Here is a 21,934-nt window from a genome sequence, read left to right as displayed (position 1 = left end):
CTGAAAGGGGCTGGAACCAAGGCATAGGGCTGTTTCAGTATCATGGTGGGACTGAGGTCATCAGGCCTCAGGAGACACAGGCGTGTATCCTTGCGCGCCCCTGAACAAACAGGAGTATTCCTGGCCATGGCTGAGAGGAGGCGCCACCCAGACATAGGCTGTTTCAGCATCTGCAGTCCAACTCAGGTGGGCAAGCCTACGTACGGGGACACAGATGGCCATATCTCTGGCCAAGGCCCTCATCAGATGGTGCTGGTGTCAGGGCCGAGGCCACGTGGGGCTGCGGCTGAGGCCCCAGGTTGTTTCTGCGTCTATAACGAGGACCACAGTTGGTGGATCTGCCACCTGGATACGTGCCTGCCTTCTCAAATGGCTCTCCTCAGCCTCGGGCTCTACCAGGGTCTCCCAGTCTCCTGTCTGGGTCCACGGTGCTCCCACAAAGGCACTTCCGTCCACGAAAAGCTGTCAGATTACTGTTGTTGCATGGGGATATGAGTGGGCAACATCCTAGTTCACCGTTTTCTTACAGAATCTATATGTTTTGATTTTGTTTTTACACTTGTCTTTAATCCATTTGGAGTTAATATTAAGATAAAGCCCCATTTTTTTTTTAAATGGATAGCCTTTCCCCACTGATCTGAACTACCCTCATTATCATATATTATAGTCACACACACTGGGATACGTTTCTGGATTCTCAGCTCATTTCTACTGATTTTGTTTGTTTGTTGTTTTTGTCTGCTCCTAGCCTAATCCCAATTTTATTTGCCTTCAATATCTTCTCAGGTCAGCACTCTCCAGTCTCCTTTTGCATATTTTTTCTTGGCTATTGGTATTTAGTATTCATTCTTCCAGATAAACTTTAAGAATCAAGGTCTCAGGTGGGAGTACATGTCTAGCTCACTCTAAATCACATGCCCAGGATAGGAAGTCAGTCTGCTTGTTTCTGTTCTAACCATCAAACACCAAAATCTTCTTCTGATTGCTCCCAGAGGGTCTCAGACTCTCACAACTCTCTTGTAAGAGATAGTAAGGTGGTTACTTTCCAGGCCAAGAAGATAATTCATACTCCTGGGGGGAACAAAAGAACATCTATTACTGGAGCAGTGGAAAAGAAAAAAACCACACATTTTGAATCTCTGCTGTATCATATTAAGGAAGTTGGACTTTACTCAACTTGTAGGTGTTTGGTTAGCCATTTGAAAGTTTTAGGTGCAAGAGTCACAAGATTAGTTTGGCAGCAGCGAAGGAGAGTGAACAGAAGGAAAATAAACAGGAGACCCAGTTAAAGTACTACTGCACCAGTCCAGGCCAAGATGACAAAGACCTGAAATAAGGCAACTGCCAGGGGCCTAGAGGGAGGAGGACAGATTTGAAGGCCGTTTAGCAGGTAGAATCAACAGGATGGGTGATTGGTTTGATGTTATCCAGAATGACCGCCTGATTTCTAGCCTAGGTGGTAGAGTTAATGACGGTGTAGATAAATACCACAGAACAGAGGAGGATGAGTGGACTTCGATGATAGCGTAGATAATGAGCTTATTTGGGGCATATTGAGTTTGAAAGTCTGTGAGACATTCAAGTTGCAATACTTGGTTGACATGAAGAGTATACTGAATTTAGAGCTAAAGGGAGAGCAAGATGGACAAGCGATCTTGAGAATAATCAGCACATGTGTGGTAGTAAAAACCATGAGGAGGAAAGCTGAGGATGGAACAGTGAAGGGCACCAACATTTACCAGAGGAGAGGGGATGGGAGCCAGCAAAGGTTTTTGAGAACAATCCACTTAAGAAGCAGAAAGTGGTAGCCCAGAAGACCAGAGAGGAGAGCTTCAAGAAGGAGGACGTGGTCAGTTGTGCTGACAGCAGCAGAGAGGTCTCAGAAGCATCCAGCAGATTTGGCAATTCCCAAATAATGAACTTGGCGAAAGTAGTTTCAGTTGAGTGCAGTGAAAGAAAGTCAGTTTGTAATTGTAGAGTGAAGTCAAAGAGTGAGAGAATGCCCCAGGTGTCTTCCCTTTGTTCAGATCCGTGCTCTACCCTTCACCACTGTGCCGTCTGTCCCAGATATATGCTAACATCAATAAGTTTCCATGACTGTGTTGAGTCTGGCCAGTGGTGAGCCTTGGGAGGAGATTGAAGGGAAAGAGAGTGAGGTGGAGATAAGTCCACCTCCCTGGACTCCTGGACTCCCCCAACTCCCTGCCCATGGGGTCTGCTGCATTCACTCAATCGAAGTTCACAATCTTCTCCAGCTGGGTTCAGGTAACCACTTCTGCCTCCTCTCAGGCCCCAGAGTGGTAATAGCTCTCCTTTGCTAGCCTTAGTGTTTCCTACCACCCTTTGTGTTTCTTTACATCCTGCCCACACCTTTGTAAATACTCCTTTATTAATCCTTCCTTGAATTATCCAAATTTGAGAACATCATTTGTGTCCTGGTGGAACCCTGAAAGATGCAAGAGGGTGGGGGACCTTGGCTGGGAAGAGTAGAGAGATAGAAATACACAAAGACAAATGAGGTTTTGCTGCAGAATTTATTTTTTAAGTTAGAGAACTTTGGGCATACTGACAAGTTCATGGAGTTCTAACAGCCAGGGCCTGTTTCAAAGGTGTAATCTGATAGGAAGGAAGAAGTAGGCAGAGAGCTCTTTGCTTGCCTCTGGAGTTGATGACAAGTGGCCCCACCAGTGTTGCTCAAAATATTCTGGAACCTGTGCTTCCAGTTTGACCAAGACAGTCCATTTGCCAGGTTTGCTCATGGTTGTGTTGGCAAGTATTGTTCTGAGCAATGAACTGATCGGAAAGTAGACACAAAGGCTGAAAAAGGAGAAAGAACAAAGGTTGGGACCTCAACAAACCCAGGCACCCCTCACTGCACCAAGACGGTCAGACAGTAAAGCTGTTGGTGTTTCTAAAACACCAGGCCCTGGTGACCCAGCCTTGCTCACTTCGCTCACCTTGCAGTCTCCTCTTTTGCAGGTCACTGATTCCATCTCTGCCCCGAGGGCCTCCTTTCTCTTTCTCAAATAATAATAAGCTCTGTTCTGCCCTTGAGCTTGAATTCTGACCTTTCCACTGCCTGCAACCTGGCACTCTGCCCAAGTCTTATCCTGGTTAACTCCCTCTTATGATCAGAGCTCATCTTCAAAGTCACTTCCTCAGCATAATGACCACCCCAGTCCCTTTTGTCCCCACCCCTCACCCATTTCAGGGAATCTTCTAGACTCCTCTTTCAAAGCAGTAACCATGTCTTAAATTTTATGGAGGTGGAGAATTTTATTCAGAAAGTCAAGTAGGCTTTCTTACATGCCTTTTGCTTTTGTTTATTTTTACATCTATGTCTTGAATCATCTGGAATTTATTTTTGTACATTGCATAGGATGGGGGCTCGTTAACAGTCTAAACATTTTGGCACTTTGTGGGAACCTTTTAAGTCTTCCTTTTACTCTCTCATTCTTTCAGTAAGTGTTTAATGGCTAATGACCTCATACTACACCCTTCATTGCCACAAAAAATAAAAACAGAATATCCTTATCACAAAGGATACAAAGAGAATAATGACAGAGTTTCTGGGCCCTAGACCTGGAGAGGACCTCAGTGTGCTTGGGGAAGTAGATTTGTGAATGCAGAAATGTCAGCACAGCAGAGAATTGCTTTAGTGATGCAGGACAGTTATAAGCTTCTGGAACCCTGATGAATAATGCATTTCTGTTCATTTGACTCTCTTACTGTGTGTAACATGTGTCTTACCCACTGAAATCATTTAATGAATACGTTAACAACTAACCTGAGTGAAGTTTTCACTTTTCTCTGAAGTTCTAAATGCATCTTCAGTTACTACCCGAATTTCTCTACCAGGATGCCCCACAAGCATTTCCAGCTCAAGACATCCTAAATAGAATTCTTTCCTCCAAAACCTGGTCCTTCTTTACTCTTCACCTCAGTTGTTTGAGATGGAAAGCTCGGATCATTCTCAATGTCACCGTCTCCCCAAACCCACATCCAACAGGTCACCAAGTCCTGTCCAGTCTAGGTCATAAATACTTCGTGATTCATTCTTATTCCCACCATCTTGGGTTAAGCCTTCACTATCAATTCCCTGAACTGGTTTTTAAAAATTTTCAGTAGATCTCTCTTTTCTCTACAATCTTCTGACTTCCACCCCAATCTCATTTCTGAAATACAAGTCTGACTCTATCACTCCGTGATTGCAATTCTTTCATGTTCTCAGACGTTTTTAGGATAAATTCAACATTTTTGGACACATGGTTCAATAGGGCTGCCTCCATCTGGCTATAGATATATCTATCTAAGACAAATGATCTAAAATACAGAAAAAGTTATACACATAAAATTGCTCGCTGGGTACTGTACTAGTCTTCTATTGCTGTTATAATAAATTACTGCAAATTTAGAATTTTGTGCCTTAAAACAACACAAAGGGAAGATGGTTAGATCCCTGGACTTTGTAACTTTGGATTTGTTTTTGTGTAGATAAATAACCTCTATCTGCTTAAGTCACAGTCCATTGGGTTTTCTATTATTTATTGCCAAATGCAGTTGTAACTTATAAAAGTACTTCTATAGTTAAAGAAAAAAAATAATCTGATTCTAAACTATATTTCCCCAAATCTTCCTAACCCCAACTCACTCCTTTTTCTGTTTAGCAAATGCCTATGCAATCTTCAAAACCCAGCTCAAACGGTACACCCCTACAAAGTCTTTCCCAAGCTTTCCCTCAAACAGATGTATCTTCGTTGTTCCATGGCATATTGTCCATGCTGCTATGATAGCACTTTTACACTACGTTGTATTTGTCTGCTTTCTTAATTATCCCCTCTACTGAACTACAAAGCACCATATGAGAAACCAAAGGGTTGAAATCACATTTTGTATTTGTTCGCTTCAAAGCTGACATAGCACTCAGTATATAGTAGGTACACAATAGATATTTTACAAATAAGTAAACACAAGATTAAAAAACAATGTATATGTTTAAACCAAATACCATCCTTCTTTTCTAGCTTAACCGTTGTCTTCTCTCCATGTTGGCTCATTTGTTTTTTATTGGTAAAAGAATAATTGAGGGGTTGGAAGTTAGGTCATGTGTATTAGTACTTGGATCATTTTAATCAAGATGCAAGTGAGGAAATTTGAAGACATATTTGACTCAAAGTAGGAAAACACTGGAGAAGCACAGACAGTAATTTAGAGCAGAAATTCAGAACTAAGAACAAGAATCCCTCAATCAGGACTTCTCTGGTGCTCAGTGATTAAGACTTCACCTTTTAATCCTGGGGATGTAGGTTTGATCCCTGGTGAGGGAGTTAAGATCCCACCTGCCTCATGGCCAGAAAACCAAATCACAAAATAGAAACAGTATTGTAACAAATTCAATAAAGACTTTAAAAATCATCCACATCAAAAAAATCTTTAAAAAAATCCCTCAATCACTACCATTCTAAATCATGATCTGTCTCAGCCAAAAAGCAGTGTGACTTTAGTAGACCTGGCCTAGACTCACAGGGCCAAGGGTTTATCTCCCAGCTCTACTTAGCACCTAGGTGGATTCGGAGGCAGGTCACTTACACCCACCTTCCTCAGAGACAGCTTCTTCCTCTGAGAAAGGTGACTAAAACCACTGGTCCACCTAGCTCACAAAATTGTGGCGAAGATTAGCAAGGATCAGACCTGTGCATAAGATTTGGTACAATACCCACTTCAAATGTGAATCATGTAGCTTTATTATAGGTAGGAGAAAATAAATGTTTGGTGAATAACTGAATGAAAAAATCAGCCCAGTTTGCAGGTGATCTTGCTTAAACCCAAGGCTAAATGTAGGAATGACTTCATCTTTAAGGTTCATATAAAACATAACCAACATATATGACATCATCAATATAAAGAAAGCTCTTTTCCCCCACTGAGTTGCCGATCTTTAGACTTTCTTTATGTGGTGCAAAATGTTTTTATTCCATCAATTGAAATACAGCTTGAAATGCACCAGAGAAATGAGAAAGGTAACATGGAGACTTAACACTAAGGAATATATGACTATTTTTCTTTTTTTAAAAGCATGTTCTAGTAGGAGCTAGGAGAAGGCAACGGCAACCCACCAGTACTCTTGCCTGGAAAATCCTGTGGACAGAGGAGCCTGGTAGGCTGCAGTCCATGGGGTCGCTAAGAGTCGGACACGACTGAGAGACTTCACTTTCACTTTTCACTTTCATGCATTGGAGAAGGAAATGGCAACCCACTCCAGTGTTCTTGCCTGGAGAATCCCATGGACGGAGGAGCTTGGTGGGCTACAGTCGACTGAGCAACTTCACTGTCACTTTTCTCTATTTCCTCCATTGTCTTGCCCTGGAAATTTTGAACCTCCTGCTTAATTTAAACTGACAGCTATAATACTGATCTGAAGTTAGAAATAGAAAGTAAAGGAGGCGCAGGACGGGAGCCATGGCTGCGAGCACCAGATCAGCGGCCGGAGCCGGGCCCGCTCTGCCAGGCACACGCTGGAAGTGCGTCCGGGGCTGTTCTTGGGTGGAGCCGCGGCCGTCGCGGAGCCAGACCACCTGAGGGAGGCGGGCGTCACGGCAGTGCTGACGGTGGACTCGGAGGAGCCTAACTTCAAAACGGGGGCTGGGGTCGAGGGTCTACGGAGTCTCTTCATGCCAGCGCTGGACAGACCCGAGACCGACCTGCTCAGTCATCTGGACCGCTGTGTGGCCTTCATCGTCCAGGCTCGCGCCGAGGGCCGCGCGGTGCTGGTGCACTGTCATGCAGGGGTCAGTCGAAGTGTGACTGTAATAACCGCTTTTATGATGAAGACTGACCAGCTTACCTTTGAAAAAGCCTATGAAATCCTTAAGTCTGTCAAGCCAGAGGCCAAGATGAATGAGGGGTTTGAGTGGCAACTGAAATTATACCAGGCAATGGGCTGTGAAGTAGATACCTCCAGTGCAGTTTATAAACAATATCGTTTACAAAAGGTTACAGAGAAGTATCCAGAATTGCAGAACTTACCTCAAGAACTCTTTGCGGTTGACCCATCTGCCATTTCACAAGGATTGAAAGATGGGGGTCTCTACAAATGTAGAAAGTGCAGGCGATCTTTATTTAGAAGTTCTAGCATTTTGGATCATAATGAAGGAAGCGGTCCTACAGCCTTTGCCCACAAGAGGATGACGGCATCCCCTATGCTTTCCAGAGGGAGTCAGGCTCAGTGTACATCTTACTTCATTGAACCTGTACAGTGGATGGAATCCACTTTGTTGGGAGTGATAGATGGACAGCTTCTCTGCCCCAAATGCAATGCCAAGTTGGGTTCTTTCAACTGGTATGGTGAACAGTGCTCCTGTGGCAGATGGATAGCACCCGCTTTTCAAATACATAAGAGCAGAGTGGATGAAACGAGAATGCTGCCGGTTTGGGGATCACAAACAAGGAAAACAGGAACTTGTTACATTTGATGACTTGCTGATATGTGCTACTCTTCCTTATTGTCATCCGTGGCAGATTGTGTAGTTTTTAGGCCATTAACATTTCATTTGCAACGTGAGAAGATAAAATCACTTGATGTTACTTAGAAATTATACATTATCAGCTTCTTATACTGTCCAAGTAGATTACTTTGTATAGAAATCAGAACTTTTTAATCATGTAAATTATACTTTGATATTAAAATCTTCTATAACCTGGATACTTTATTTCATATGTATTAAAAGTTGTGATTTTTTTTCTCATCTTTAAAAAAATTTATTTTTTAATTGGAGGAAAATTGCTTTACAATCTTGTGTTGGTTTCTGCTGTAGAAAAATGCAAATCAGCCATAATTACACATATGTCACTTCCTTAAAGTTGTGATTTTTGGAATGTTAGTTATGAATTCCTCAGTTCTAGATGGACAGAATAATGTCCAAAAACTTAAAACTGTCATATTTAAGTGACATCCGTTTATTTCTAGAAATGTAAAGCAAATTTGCTTGGATGTGTTTTGACATTTTCTTTTAAGGGACATAAGTAAAGCTACCTAAGTCTGGATTTTTCTTGGAAATGTAGAAGGAAAGGACATCAGTAAAATGCTGACTAAAATGTCTTTTTTCTATTTTTGTTCTGGAATCCCAGTTATCTGAGTTTTTAGAAAAACATGTTTAAGATACTTCTGGAAGTAGTCTGCTCAAAGAAATATATTAACGTTAGGTATGTTTCTAATGATGAAGAAAATTAAATGTGAAGTAACTGCATATCAATCAAAAAAAAATAGAAAGTAAAGACAATATAACCCCTAATATATATATATTTGTGTATCTGTGTGTAAATATGGATATAGATATTTCTGATTTGGAAGAGCATTAGAGCAGATCACAGGGACTTATATTGATTTATTCCCACATATCAAATGCTTACTAATCTGCTCTTGCTATGATCAAAATAGTCATCACAAACACCATAATGAAAAAAATCCACATGAAAAATCGGTCTATGACTTTTGCAACCTTTTTCCATTCGCTCCCCTTGGAATTGGTGGCCTTGTGGTCTTTGAGGCACTTGGCGATGTATTCAATATTCTTCGTCAACACTCTGTACCGTGCACAGTAGCTGTCCCCATCCTCCAGGTTCTCACCCTGGTACCTCAAGTCATTCTTTAAGAGTTTGTTCACTTCCTTCTTTCTGGAAGGGTCTTTATTTCTGGGTGTTTTCAGATTAGGCTCTGGAAGTTTGTCATAAACCTTCGTAAGACAGTCTCGCTCCCTGTCTTGGTCGGGGCTAAGGCAGCTCTCACCCACGTCATAGACAAACAAGATCCTGGACATGTATTTCAGGATGACCACCCGGGCCCAGGGTGGCACTGGGCGGGCCTCGGCCCCGCAGAAGTGGATATTCATCACCATTATGGTCAAGGCAGTGGAGGCTGTGATCAAGGCCATCGTGGCTATGTAGTATTTGCCTGGGAAAATAATAGCAACCAAGTTAGCTTAAAACTGTCTTCAAGGGACTTCACTGGTGGTTCAGCAGTTAAGAATCCATCTAGCAATGCAGGGGATGTGGTTTTTATCCCCGGTTGGGGAACTAAGATCCCACATTTAGAGAAGAAGCTAAGCTCATGAACTTCAATTAGAAAATCCATGTGCTTCAATGAAATATCCCACGTGCCACAGCTAAGACCCAAAGCAGCCAAATAAATAAATATATATTTAGAGGGAAAAACTGTCTTCATATTTGACTCACAAATAAACAACTGGAAGTTGTACACATTAATGGTGACTAGTATGCTGCTGCTGCTGCTGCTAAGTCGCTTCAGTCGTGTCCAACTCTTTGCGACCCCATAGATGGCAGCCCACCAGGCTCCCCCATCCCTGGGATTCTCCAGGCAAGAACAGTGGAGTGGGTTGCCATTTCCTTCTCCAATGCATGAAAGTGAAAAGTGAAAGTGAAGTCGCTCAGTCGTGTCCAACTCTTAGCGACTCCATGGACTGCAGCCTACCAGGCTCCTCCATCCATGGGATTTTCCAGGCAAGAATACTGGAGTGGGGTGCCATCACCTTCTCTGAACCAAATCCTATGGTGTCTTTAATTGATAACTCATCAAGATAAAGAAGGATTTAGTTCAACCACAGAAAACTGTAATTCACAACACTAATGGAGGAAAAGAAAAACTCACATGATTGTCTTAACAGATGAAAACAATACATTTGATAATGTTCATCATCTGTTTATTATTTGTTAAAAGCGCTGAGTAAACTAAAAATAAAATCTTTCTTAACATTGTAAAGGCTATGGGTCAAAAGCCTGGATCAAATGCTATACTTAATGAAGTAAATGTAAATACATTTCTTAAAACTGGAACTCTATTTCATAGGTGCTACAAATAACACATTGTGACTATTAAATCTCTCAAGAAAGATCTGTGTGCACCCTTCCTAAAAAGATACATTTCATATTATCACAAAGACAGGAAAAGTAATGCTTGTAAAATTCATGAGTCATGTTTTGAGACATCTTTCTTCAGAAACTGAGCCAGCTTCCTGTTGAATTTAGCTGGTAAAGCAGAGAGCAGGATCTGCCTATCGATCCTGCCTCAAACAGGGTTATGATTGGATGTCATCACTGTCAATCATTTCTGCCTTAGGAAAAGTAATGAAAGAACCAACACACCCTTTCCTCTTTATTAGTGGTGATGAGAAAGGAGAGAACTTTCTGTGTCTATTTCTCAAAAGGATGTGCATGAGTGCAAGTGCTAGTGTGAGTGTGAGTGTGTGTGTGTGTGTGTGTGTGTGTGTGGCTTGCTTGGAGAAACATAACAAGGAAGAACTCTCCAAACAGAGAAACCAACGTAATAACATCTGAATGTTATTCAGATGGGTAATACTACATTCAGGAGAGAAAAGGCAGTATAATATTTCTTTTCTATTGGTCACTAAGTCTCTTGGTGTTCTGAAATTTCCCCCTACTGATTGCTTTACAGAACTAAAAACTAGATCTAGCTTCTGATTCTTGAAAGCATCTGCTGCTGCTGCTACTGCTACTAAGTCACTTCAGTCGTGTCCGACTCTGTGCAACCCCATAGACAGCAGCCCACCAGGCTCCACCATCCCTAGGATTCTCCAGGCAAGAACACTAGAGTGGGTTGCCAATTCCTTCTCCAATGCATGAAAGTGAAAAGGGAAAGTGAAGTTGCTTAGTTGTGCCCAACCCTCGGCGACCCCATGGACTGCAGCCTACCAGGCTCCTCCATCCATGGGATTTTCCAGGCAAGAGTACTGGATTGGGGTGCCACCGCCTTCTCCTGAAAGCATCTATTACAACATAAGTCACTGAGGCAGAGGTGGTGGATCTGGGTGTTATCCTTGGTGGCAGGAAGTAGGTATTAAAGGTATTAGGAGGGATCTCACAACAAGAGAGGTAAAGGAAAAGGAAGGCAGTGATGGCAGCCACAGTCTACCCTTGGAGGAACATTTCATTATTGCAGATGTTTGAAAATGTGATCTACTTTAGAATCACCTCAGATTCCCAAATCTTGTCCAAGACTGCTTTTTTAAAAACCTCTTTTGCTGTGAGAACCTGTATTTTTTTCTTTTTCTTTCCTTCGTCTGAACCTCATGGCATGTGGAACTTTCCTGACCAGGGATTGAACCTGCACCCCTGCAGTAGAGCACAGAGTCTTAACCACTGGACCACCAGTTACCTGTACTTATAACAGTCTCCCTCACACCTATTATACCCAATAAAGATTGAGAATTATTCTATCAAGGGTAGATGGTAGGCTTAAAAATCTAGCTCATTATTCCCATCTTGTTTACCATTTTTCCCAAGAAGAAACCACTTGTGATGTGATAAGATACTAACAGTCACTGTTTGCTCAGTCCTCACCATAAGCCAGGCTCTGTGCTAAGCAATGGCACAGTGAGGTAGCAATTACACAAATTTTGAAGATGATGAAGTAGAGACTCAAAGATTAAGTAAATTGCTTAAGGTTGATCAAGGAAGGAATGGCAAAGTCAGAGTTCAAATGCAGATTTCTTTGACTTCAAAATCAGGGCCTTAGCCTAAAAGCCAGTGGTTTTTTGACTTGAATGAAAAGCTCATCAGAATCACCCAGAAAGCTTGTGAAAACAGTTTGCAGGCTTTACCCCGACCCTAGTCAGCAGGTCTAGGGTGGGCCCTGAGGATCTGTATATCCAAATTGAGGCTGATGCTGTGGGTCCAGGGACCATACTTCAAGAACCACTGCTCTAAACAACACGGCTCTCATTCCTCTTTTGGGTAAATCTGGAGACCTCAAGCCCAGCTTTGTCTTGAACAGCCACATCACTATTCAGAGATGCCAACTGAAGACACTAAATGAGCCTGTGTTGAGTTTGTAGTTGATTTAATTGTTATGAATTTAAAGGCACAGATACAACTGCAGTCACCAGAAAGCTGACTCAAAAGTGTAAGAGACTTTAACTCACCGATCAGAGGGACGTTTTCTGAGGCTGGCATGATCTCTGCCACCATGAGCTGAAATACAGTCATGGCCAACAGTATGGTTACTCCCAGGGAGACCTTTTCCCCAGAGGCTGCTGGGAGATAGAAACTCAAGGGAGCCAGAAAAGATATGAGGACGCACGGGATGAGGAGGTTGACGATGTAGAAGGAGGATCTCCTCTTCAGAAGGAGAGTGAATGTCACATCCGGGTAGGGCTCAGAGCAGCAGCCGTAGGAGATCACGTTCTTCACAGCAGGCATGCCGTGCACCTCCCACTCCACGTCTTCAATGAAGTCGGAGAGGTCTCCACTGTCCAGGGCATTGAATATGTCCACCTGATTGCCATTGTAGGTCCAGGAGCCAAAGGTCAGGTTGCACTGCTGATTATCAAAGGGGAAGTAGGTGACGTCCACCACACAGGAGCTTTTGGTGATGGCTGGTGCATCCCAGGTGATCAGCCCGTCATACCGCAGGACCACATTGGTGTTCACGGGCTCAGAAGATTCATCATCAGCCCTGGAGGTCAGAGGAGGAAAATGAGAGCTGCTTACCAGGACAACTCACCAAGTTCCTTAACCCAGACAGCTCACTGCCCTTTTCCCATCACTTCAGTGTCTTTGGCAATGGACCACCATTCTTGTTACACTGGCTTGAAAGTCCAAAATCAACTCTAATTTGCCCTTCTTCTCCACCTCCTATAACTAGTTAGGGCCAAGTTCTCTTGGATTCTTCCTTTAAAGCATCTCTGCCAGACTTTCTTAGTAGTCCAGTGGTTAAGAATCCACTTGCCAATGCAGGGGACACGGGTTCAGTCCCTGGACTGGGAAGATCCCACATGCTGCGAGGCAACTAAGCCCATGCACCACAATCTCAGCCTGTGCACACGGAGCCTGTGCTCCACAACAGAAGCCGCCACTGCAGTGAGAAGCCAGTGCACCCCAACGAGGAGTAGACCCCGCTCACTGCAACTAAGAACCCACGTGCAGCCCAGGGCAACCAAAGGTAAACAAGCATCTCTGCCTATCATCCCTTCCTCTCCGTTCCCAATGCCATTCTCTTGGTCCAAGTATAATGATTCAAACACCCAGACAAAAAGTAAATGAGGCTAAAATCTGACAGAGAGGCTCTGCTTAAATGATTTTGTTAACTTTGGGCACAAGAATATTAAAGTAGCTCTTTGTTGCTGTTGGAAGAATTTTACATGTTTATTGTAGAACATCTGAAAAACACAGGAAAAAATTATTCATCTATAATTAAAAGATAATAATTTATTCTAGATATATCTTGGTTTTGCTTTATCAACATTTATGGCTGGCATTTTGGGGGTACAAAATTTCTATTTTGCTTTGGGGAATGACTTTTCCACCACCATTGTAAGGCAGATGAAATGATGATCAAGGTACCCTAGGCTCCCCTGGCCAGGGGCTGGCTTGTGACCTGAGCTAGGTCCAACTGATTCATACTCCCTGGGGTTTAAATATTAAGCAGAGTGACCCAAAGACCAAAAAAGAGTCAATCTGATAATAGATTCCTAGAAAAATCAATTATTTAAAATTTTTTTAAAAATTCAATAGCCCCTTGTCTTGAACTATGGAGTAGTCCTAGTCTGTTCTTTCCAAGGCCTTATCAATGATTTTTCTCCTTTAATTCAGTGAGCTGTAGCATATCCTTCCTACAAATTCCTTTTTTGACAGGGTAGACAAAGTCAGTTTTCAATGCTTTCAGCCTTAACTGATCCATTTCTGTTAATATTTAATGCATATTTTTCTCAGTGTTCCTTACAATTTTTTCCCTATAAACTATATTATGGCTAAATGTAATGTGATATGCTGGATTAGATCCTAAAACAGAAAACAGGACATTAGTGGAAAAGCTGGTGAAGTCCAAATAAAACCTGTAGATTAGTTGTGTGCTCAGTCGTTCTGCCGTGTCTGACTCTTTGCGGCCCCGTGGACTGTAATCAACCAGGCTCCTCTGCCCATGGAATTCTCCAGTCAAGAATTCTGGAGTGGGTTGCCATTTCTTACAACAGGGGATCTTCCTGACCCAGAGATCAAACCTGCGTCTCTTCTGTCTCCTGCATTGACAGGCAGATTCTTTACCACTACCAACACTAATAGTATTATATTAGTTTTGGCATATGTACTATGGTTATGTAAGACATGATGTTAAGGAAAACTGTGTGAAAAGTATACAGGAACTCTGTACCATCTTTCCAACTTTTCTGTAAAATTATCTTGAAACAAAAAAGTTAGTTTACCAAAAACAAGACTGAGACAATTTTAAAATGTAGGTGGTCATTTGTCCATAATCTTCTGCAACATTATTTTCATAGCTAAATTATATGCAATTATACTCCTTTTTAGAGATGTGCCGTAGTAATTTAACCAGCTCACTGATGCTCAGCATTATGCTTGTTTCTATTTTTTTACATTTACAAACAATGCAACAGTGAACATACCTGTCATCAAACTGTTGCATTTATCCACTGACTCTTTCCTTAGGTTAAATTGCTAGAAGATGATGTATTAGATCTAAGAACTGACATGTTTTACAAGTTTTTTCCTACTTATTAACCTTTAGGTACCACAAGGCAATGGTCTGATTGTGTCCACTCTAATCAAAGCATTGCAGCTGAATTGTGGTGCTCAATTTTTAATGGAAGTCTAAAGAGGGGATCTTTAATGTGGGTCTTATGAAGACAACAAAATGGCGTTTTTGAAAATGACAGAACCTACCCTCTGTAAAAATAAAAAGTATATATAATTAGCCATCCAAATATTGAGAACTGGAGCATCACTCACCTATCCTACCTGGTATAAGAGATCTGGGAGTCAGAGAGAATATATCTGGAGCTAGAATGATTCTATTAGTCATGGTCCTTGCAGGAAATGGATGGCACATTCAAATTAGATAGCTTGAGGAGGATTTAATAAAAGGACTCTACTAAGATAAGTATAGGGCAACCACTCTAGGACCAGTAACAGCACAGTTATTACCATTCCTGGGCCTGAAGAAATGAAGGGAAGGTGCAATTACCAGTACCTGGAGGGAAGAGCGGCAGAAGAGGGTCAGCATGATAGGAGACTTGCCGCCGCTGCTGCTGCTACTAAGTCACGTCAGTCGCATCCGACTCTGTGCAACCCCATAGACAGCAGCCCACCAGGCTCCTCTGTCCCTGGGATTCTCCAGGCAAGAATTCTGGAGTGGGTTGCCATTTCCTTCTCCAATAGGAGACATGCCTTCTGTCAAAGGACACAGCCAGCCAAAGATAATAACTCTAGGAAGGGAGCAAGGGAATACATGCCCCAACCTTACTTTTCTCCCTCCAGCTGCTCACAATGTTTCCTATTGGGCCAACCCACCCAGAAGCAAAGGAGCCCACTGTCTGAAAACATCACCCCAGCTACTCAGGAGGAGTTTGAAGACTTTACTATTAATTGCTTCATGACCAGTACTTTATTTCCCTGGTTTCTCTGATCACATTATTTTACAGCTCAGCACTTGCAATGGTTTCCTATGGCCCACCAATGCTTCCAAATCTCCTTGAGCAGTTCTATAAGGGCTTAAAGGGCTTTTGACAGCTCTATCCCTGACCTTTCCAGGCTTTAAACTTGCTTTGCAATCTCTTTGTTGGCCGTCTCCATATGAATGTTCCTTTGGTCTCCCAAAGTGAACAGGTCTCACAATAAATCCACACTTTTTCTCCAAACCTGTTACTCTTCTCCCTCCTTTACTACCAATCTCATCTTTTTTTTCTTTTTAAAGAGTTTTATTGATTGACATACAATAAACTGCATACATTTAAAATGTAAAATTTGAACAAATTTGACATATGTATATCCAATCTCATCTGAAAGTTTTCCTACATTTTCTTTCACCTAAGCTACGTAAACAGAACTTAAAGCTAAATTATAGACAAATCTTCTGATTTCAGCAGGGTACCTAATTTCTCATTAGGTCTAAAATCCAAGTGTTAAACCTGTTTATTGAAATCCAACCATTAAAACTATCTCATAATAAACACACATCTGAAATTTCTGTAATCCACTCTTTACCTAATTTAAAAATGTCAGGAATCCTTGCAGTCTCTTACACCAACCATTATATTGCCCACAGACCTATACTAAACAACCCCACCAGAACTTCAAGCCTCAATTTATTTATTCCTTTACTGAACTGCTAATAGCCAATATCTGCTTGAGTCATTATATTGTTATAGAGCTCACTACCTCTTAGGAAAACTCATTATTCAAATTATTAGTTTTTCTTTTAATTGAATTAAAATGCAATTTCAAAACACTTTAACTTCTTCTTGTTGTTTTGGGTTTTGTCCTCTGGAGGAATTTCCTCTTCTCTCTCCACCTTGTTTTCTCTCTGATTGCCTATGATAGCCATCAAGTCTTCCTAAGGACCTCTGTCTTTCTAACTAAGCATCAATCAATTCAACTGCTCCTCACATGAAATAGCTTCCAGGCACATCACCATCCTGCTCACTCACCCCAGATAATCTAACCCATGGACTCAGGTACCAATGGTGAATCTAGATGCTCAGCATCTTCCTGCCCAAACTATGCTTATCACACACAACTGGATCACCTGTCTTACATCCCTCTTTATTCTCCCTACCACCACTCAGGAAGCCCATTCTGGGGTCTACAAGCTTTGGTACTGGTTTCTGAGAAGTACTGATATTATATCTGAGATCAGAAGATTCTACAGGTCCAGGAATTCAGCTGGAAGGACCAGGGTAAGGGCAACACTTATCACTGGGGTCCCTTCTTTGCCTGATACTCTAACTCTCTTCCATTCTCATTTCAGCTGCTCAAAAGGATGCAAGTGACATCCAATCACAGCTACATTTAGGGTTTCCTCTAAATATTGATAGTAAAACTCTGATGTTACTGAGAAGGAGAATACACAGGAGAAAAGAGGATTCAAAACAGAACTGTCCATAAGAGGAGGGCAAAGAAGACTAAGAGTTAACCCAGACGAACAGAAAAGAATTGATGAATCAGTATAGTGGGAAAGGTCTGTGTGGAAAAGTGTGGGGACCAGACTCACACATCTCAAGGAGGCCAGTGATCTGGGCAGGGAGGGGAAGGATGGAGAATGGGGTCAAAATTTACCAAAGCCACCACAGGTCTGTGTGAGCTCACGAGTGATTAACTGGCTTCTCTGATAAAGGAGATCTGGGGCAGACTTAACTTAGGTCACCATTCCAGCTCACAGAGAAGACTTTCAGTAAGAGCTGGTCACTGCTTCAGTCAATCAAAGCAAGAGGAAAAGGAGAACCAGCATTCTGTTTTTTTCAGGGAGAATTCGGAACTTACAGAGTGCTATAAGTGTTCTATGTAAAGTATGTCCTCTGCTTATTCTCCAGGAGGAGGTGATGGACATCCTGGCCCATTCTCTTGCCTTCTATGTATGTGAATACGCGTGTGTGCTGTGAGGGGGGTGCGTAGGGTGGGAACCATGGTAATAAGGCACCAGTACTTGGGGGAGGAAATGGCAGCCCAGTCCCATATTCTTGCCTGGAGAATCCCATGGACAGAGGAACCTGGTGGGCTACAGCCCATGGGGTCGCAAAGAGTCAGACATGACTGAAAGAGGCTTAGCACTTGCTTAGGAAGGCATACGGAAGATACCTCTGGCCACTCAGAGTGGGGAATAGTCAGCAGGATCAGAGGTATGATTCACAAAGTTGTGACCCTTGGACAAGCTGAGTAGGGACTGAAACTAAAATCCAGGCTGCAACCAACCAGTGTGGCATCCTGAAGGGAAACTCACGCCCAGTAGAAGAGTGAGTTCCCTCAGAGGATCCCCCTCTCCAAGTTGCTCCTCATTCATCTCACTCTGCTCAAAGAGGACTTTTCCTAACTCTGAGAGACTTGAGTTCCAGAATAAGAAGGGAGAGAGCCCTTTTGACAACAGGTAGAGCAGCTGAGCCTGAGTTGTGACAGAGTGATCTGGTTCATTCTCAAAGTGTGGTCCATGGACCAGCAGCACTACCATCTGGAGCTCAGAGAAATGCAGAATGACCAGTTCTACCTACCCTAGACCTACTGAATAAGAATCTGTATTTCAGCAGGTTCCTCAGGTGATTCATGCACACTTTACAATTTTAGAAACTTAAGCCTTATCTGCCCACTCACTAAAACCCCTTGCTCTCAGACCAGGAAAAGGCCAACTGGATCTTATGATCCAGTTCATCTTCCACTCTATACAAAGTCCAAAATCCATGGGCCAGCTTTTAGCTGGTTCCTTCTGATTAAATCTTAATGTACTCAGTCGCTCAGTTGTGCCTGACTCTTTGTGACCCCATGGACTGTAGCCCGCCAGGCTCCTCTGTCCATGGAATTTTCCAGGCAAGAATACCGGAGGGGATTGCCATTTCCTACTCTAGAGGAACTTCCCAACCCAGGAATTGAACCCTTGTCTCTTGCATCTCCTGCATTGGCAGGCAGATTTACTACTGCACTGCCTGGGAAGCCCCTTAATCTTAACAGTATCATGTATTTTCCATACATGATCATAGACAAGGAAGCACCACTGGTACGGGCTGAATTGCATCTGCAAAAAGTTCATGTGTTGAACCCTAGCCCCTGGCACTTCAGAATACAACCTTATTTGGAACAGAGTCAGTGCAGCTGTAATTAGTAGTTAAATGTATTTAAAAGAAGAGATCATATTCTGTGGGATTATGAGTAATTTTTACTTCTGTCTTGAAACTGAACTGAAAGTTGCTCAGTCATGTCCGACTCTTTGCGACCCCATGAACTATACAGTTCATGGAATTCTCTAGGCCAGAATACTGGAGTGGGTAGCTTATCCCTTCTCCAGGGGATCTTCCCAACCCAGGAATCGAACCGGGGTCTCCTGCATTGCAGGCGGATTCTTTACCAACTGAGCTATCAGGGTAATTTAGACAACTTTATCTTTTTTAAACAGTAAATCTGTAAATTTTCTGTGTTAAGAAAAGCAATAAACTTATCTTTAATTTTAGAAAAAAGACGAGGTCATATTGGTGTAGGGTGGGCATCTAATGCAATATGACTGGTGTCGTCAATTCAAGGGGAAATATGGACACAGACAACACACAGGGAACACGATGCCATGTGAAGAAGAAGGCAGAGACTGGGGTGATGCTTGTACAAGTCAAGAGACCAAAGATTGCCAGCAACCACCCAAGAGTCTAGGGCAGAGACATTGATTGATCCCTCACCGCCTCAGAAGGAACTAACCTTGCCAATACCTTTATCTTATACTTCTAGCCTCCAGAACTGCAAGACAATAGTTCCTGTGGTTTAAGCCACCCAGTTTGTAGTACTTTGTCACCGTAGCCCTAGAAAACTAACGTGACTTCCAATACAGTTTCTCACCTGAAAGGGAGAATGTAGCTCTAAGATTTTTATGACCATTATTATTTTATTATCTGAGGTTTTATAACTATCAGTTCAGGATCTAGGAACATGAATTGACTTAACTTCATGCGTGTTTCAAACTTCCCTCTTCCATTATGTTTGGTGGTGGTAGTGGTGGTGGTTGATGGTGGTTTACTTGCTAAATCATGTCGGACTCTTTGTGACCCCAGGGACTGTAGCCTGCCAGGCTCCTCGGTCCATGTGATCTTCCAGGCAAGAATACTGGAGTGGATTGCCATTTCCTTCTCCAGGGGATCTTCCCTATCCAGGGATTAAACCTGGGTCTGCTGTATTACACTTGGATTCCTTACCAACTGAGCCACCAGGGAGGCCCCATTATGTTTACATTCTGTCTAATCAACAAGTTCATTCCTGAGAAGCTACTGACTTGCACTTACTTGTTATATAGGACAATATCCGGTCTCCACACCAGGTCGCTGGGGATCCTGATGGAGTCCAGTCCATCATATTGGTCTCGATCCCACGTGAGATATGCATCATGCCAGATTTGGCGGATCCACAAATAGGCAGTCAGAATTTGGTTTCTCTCATCCTGCAAAATTAACCCAGATATAACTGTCCAGTAGACACCTCAATCAAACACATTTTGTCTGTAAAACACCTGTCTTCAAAACAGGAATTCCAAGAACACTAATCTATTTCCAATAAGTAAGCAAGAGTTTTTTTGAGTCTATCTCCTTGATCGATTGCCAAGGTCATATTTTTCCTGCTTGATTAGTGTTTGGAGCATCAAGGGGACAAATATTTAAATCATCAGATGCATGGGTCAACTGCTCAAATTTCTCTGAAAATTGATCAACTGATGAATGATTTTTTTTTGAATGAAAAAGTCAGCAAACATCAACAATGTATAGAAAAAAAGATTTTGAAGTTTCATAACTGTGTAACAAAACACATATGAGCATTAATGTATGTCATCTTAAAACATCTTTTAAAAATTAAGATAAAATTCATATTGCATGAAACTCACCACTTTAACCATTTAAAGCGTGCAATTCAGCGGTTTCCAGTTTATTCACAATGTCATGCAACCATCCCCAATCTCTGCTTCCAGAACATTTTGTCATCCCAAAAGAGAAATCATATGACAATCAAGCAGTCAATCACTATTTCTCCATCATTCTCACAGCTCCTGGCAACCTAACTCCTCTTTCTGTCTTTATGGTTTTTCTGACTTTGCACATTTCATAGAAATGGAACATGTAATGTGTAACCAACTTTCTTGAGATGTTCTAAGACTGTTAATGTTCATGGAAAGACTCAGGTAATTTAGTGCAATTAATTTTGTAGAAAGTGTTCCTCCCCTGGAATTCGCTTCTATTCCCTTCTCCCTCCAGCTTGCACACAGAGCTGTCTGTTCTCATTTTCCCTCAAATTCCCAGGTAAGACATTCCCTTTAGAAAGCACTGTCAGTTTCATTCTAGCCATTCAGAAGAGTCAACACTATGTTACTCACCATATCCTTAATCTGAGAAAGTGTAATCTGGAGTGTGACGTTCAGAACTTCATCTGTATCCTCTACTGGACGAAGAGCATTAGAGTAGTCTTCAAAAAGGTCATTGAACAACTTCTGAGCATATTTTCCATCTGCTGGTTCTACAGCTGCTCAAAAAGTGGGATCTGGATCAAGCTTCAGTGTTATGAGTATTTCAAGGCAAAGAGCAACAGACCAAGGACTAGCATTGGTTCTATCATCCCTACCTACCATCCTACCATCAGCTAGGAACAAGCTCTGGGTCAAGTGGAGCTATTTCTCTGGCAGGCCTACAGGGTCAGCATGAGACTGTAAGAAGCTGAAATACTTCCTTACAGTTGGAGCATCTGTTCTTCTCCTGGCCCACCCAACATTCCACCAAAGAAGTGATCCCTGAGCTAAGACAGTTGCACACCTGCCAGCCTCTTACCTCTCAGTCTGGAGGCAGCAAAGTAAATCCAGCAAAAGGAGATGCAGGAATGGGGCCAGTTCATCCTCCCCCTAAGTCTCTGTAAGTCCCCGGCTAGGCGCTACAGTCTTCTACTTCTCCAGCAATGGGAAGGGTCCGGGCACACAGCTGCCACTCTGTCTCTGTCTCTGCACAGCAGATGGGGAGCTCAGGCTTGCCAGGCACAGAGCAAGCTTGCCAGGTCCCCTCCCCATCAGTAATCTGAGACTAGCAGCTCCAGCAGGTAAGATGCCAGGAGCCCCAGGTGGGTTAGGTCAGGCAGTGCTGCCCTGGGGGAGTTGCCCCAGTTGAGAATCCCCAGCTACCTTCACTAGGAATATCCAGATCAATCTTTCAAGGGAAGAGAGGTGGGAGCCCAACACACCTGAGATTCCACCTATGCAGACCAGGCATTTTCGACACCTGCAGTGAGTAGATTCAGTCTGAGTTCAGGGTCTAAGAAAAGCTGAACTGATGCATCCATGGGGTAGCCCATCCAGAAAGGCCCTAAGCGCTTTGAGTGCCTTTTGAAGAGGGAAAGAGAAGCAGTTCCGTGATCTTTGGGGTTTCTTCTCTGCCCCTGCTGCTCACCACTC

The 21,934-nt window shown here is 42.7% G+C and overlaps 1 protein-coding gene and 1 pseudogene across 1 annotated transcript; one reads left to right on the top strand and one right to left on the bottom strand.

The window, feature by feature from the left end:
* Window positions 1-7,672, top strand: part of LOC138081811 (dual specificity protein phosphatase 12 pseudogene) — a 48,058-nt pseudogene extending 40,386 nt beyond the window's left edge.
* A 650-nt stretch (window positions 7,673-8,322) lies between these two features.
* Window positions 8,323-21,384, bottom strand: CHRNA9 (cholinergic receptor nicotinic alpha 9 subunit). The gene is made up of 5 exons (XM_068975583.1): window positions 21,321-21,384; window positions 20,873-21,018; window positions 19,794-19,948; window positions 11,955-12,487; window positions 8,323-8,950 (listed from the first exon to the last, which is right to left on the bottom strand). Exons 1-5 carry the CDS (start codon window positions 21,382-21,384, stop codon window positions 8,409-8,411), a joined length of 1,440 nt encoding a protein of 479 aa, XP_068831684.1. The 3' UTR covers window positions 8,323-8,408.
* Between the last annotated feature and the right edge of the window lie 550 nt (window positions 21,385-21,934).

This window comes from Capricornis sumatraensis, chromosome 7 (genome assembly GCF_032405125.1).
Source record: "Capricornis sumatraensis isolate serow.1 chromosome 7, serow.2, whole genome shotgun sequence".
Taxonomy (NCBI): domain Eukaryota; kingdom Metazoa; phylum Chordata; class Mammalia; order Artiodactyla; family Bovidae; genus Capricornis; species Capricornis sumatraensis.
The sequence above is the reverse complement of the archived record's forward strand: the minus strand, read 5'-3'. Positions and strand labels throughout refer to the sequence as shown.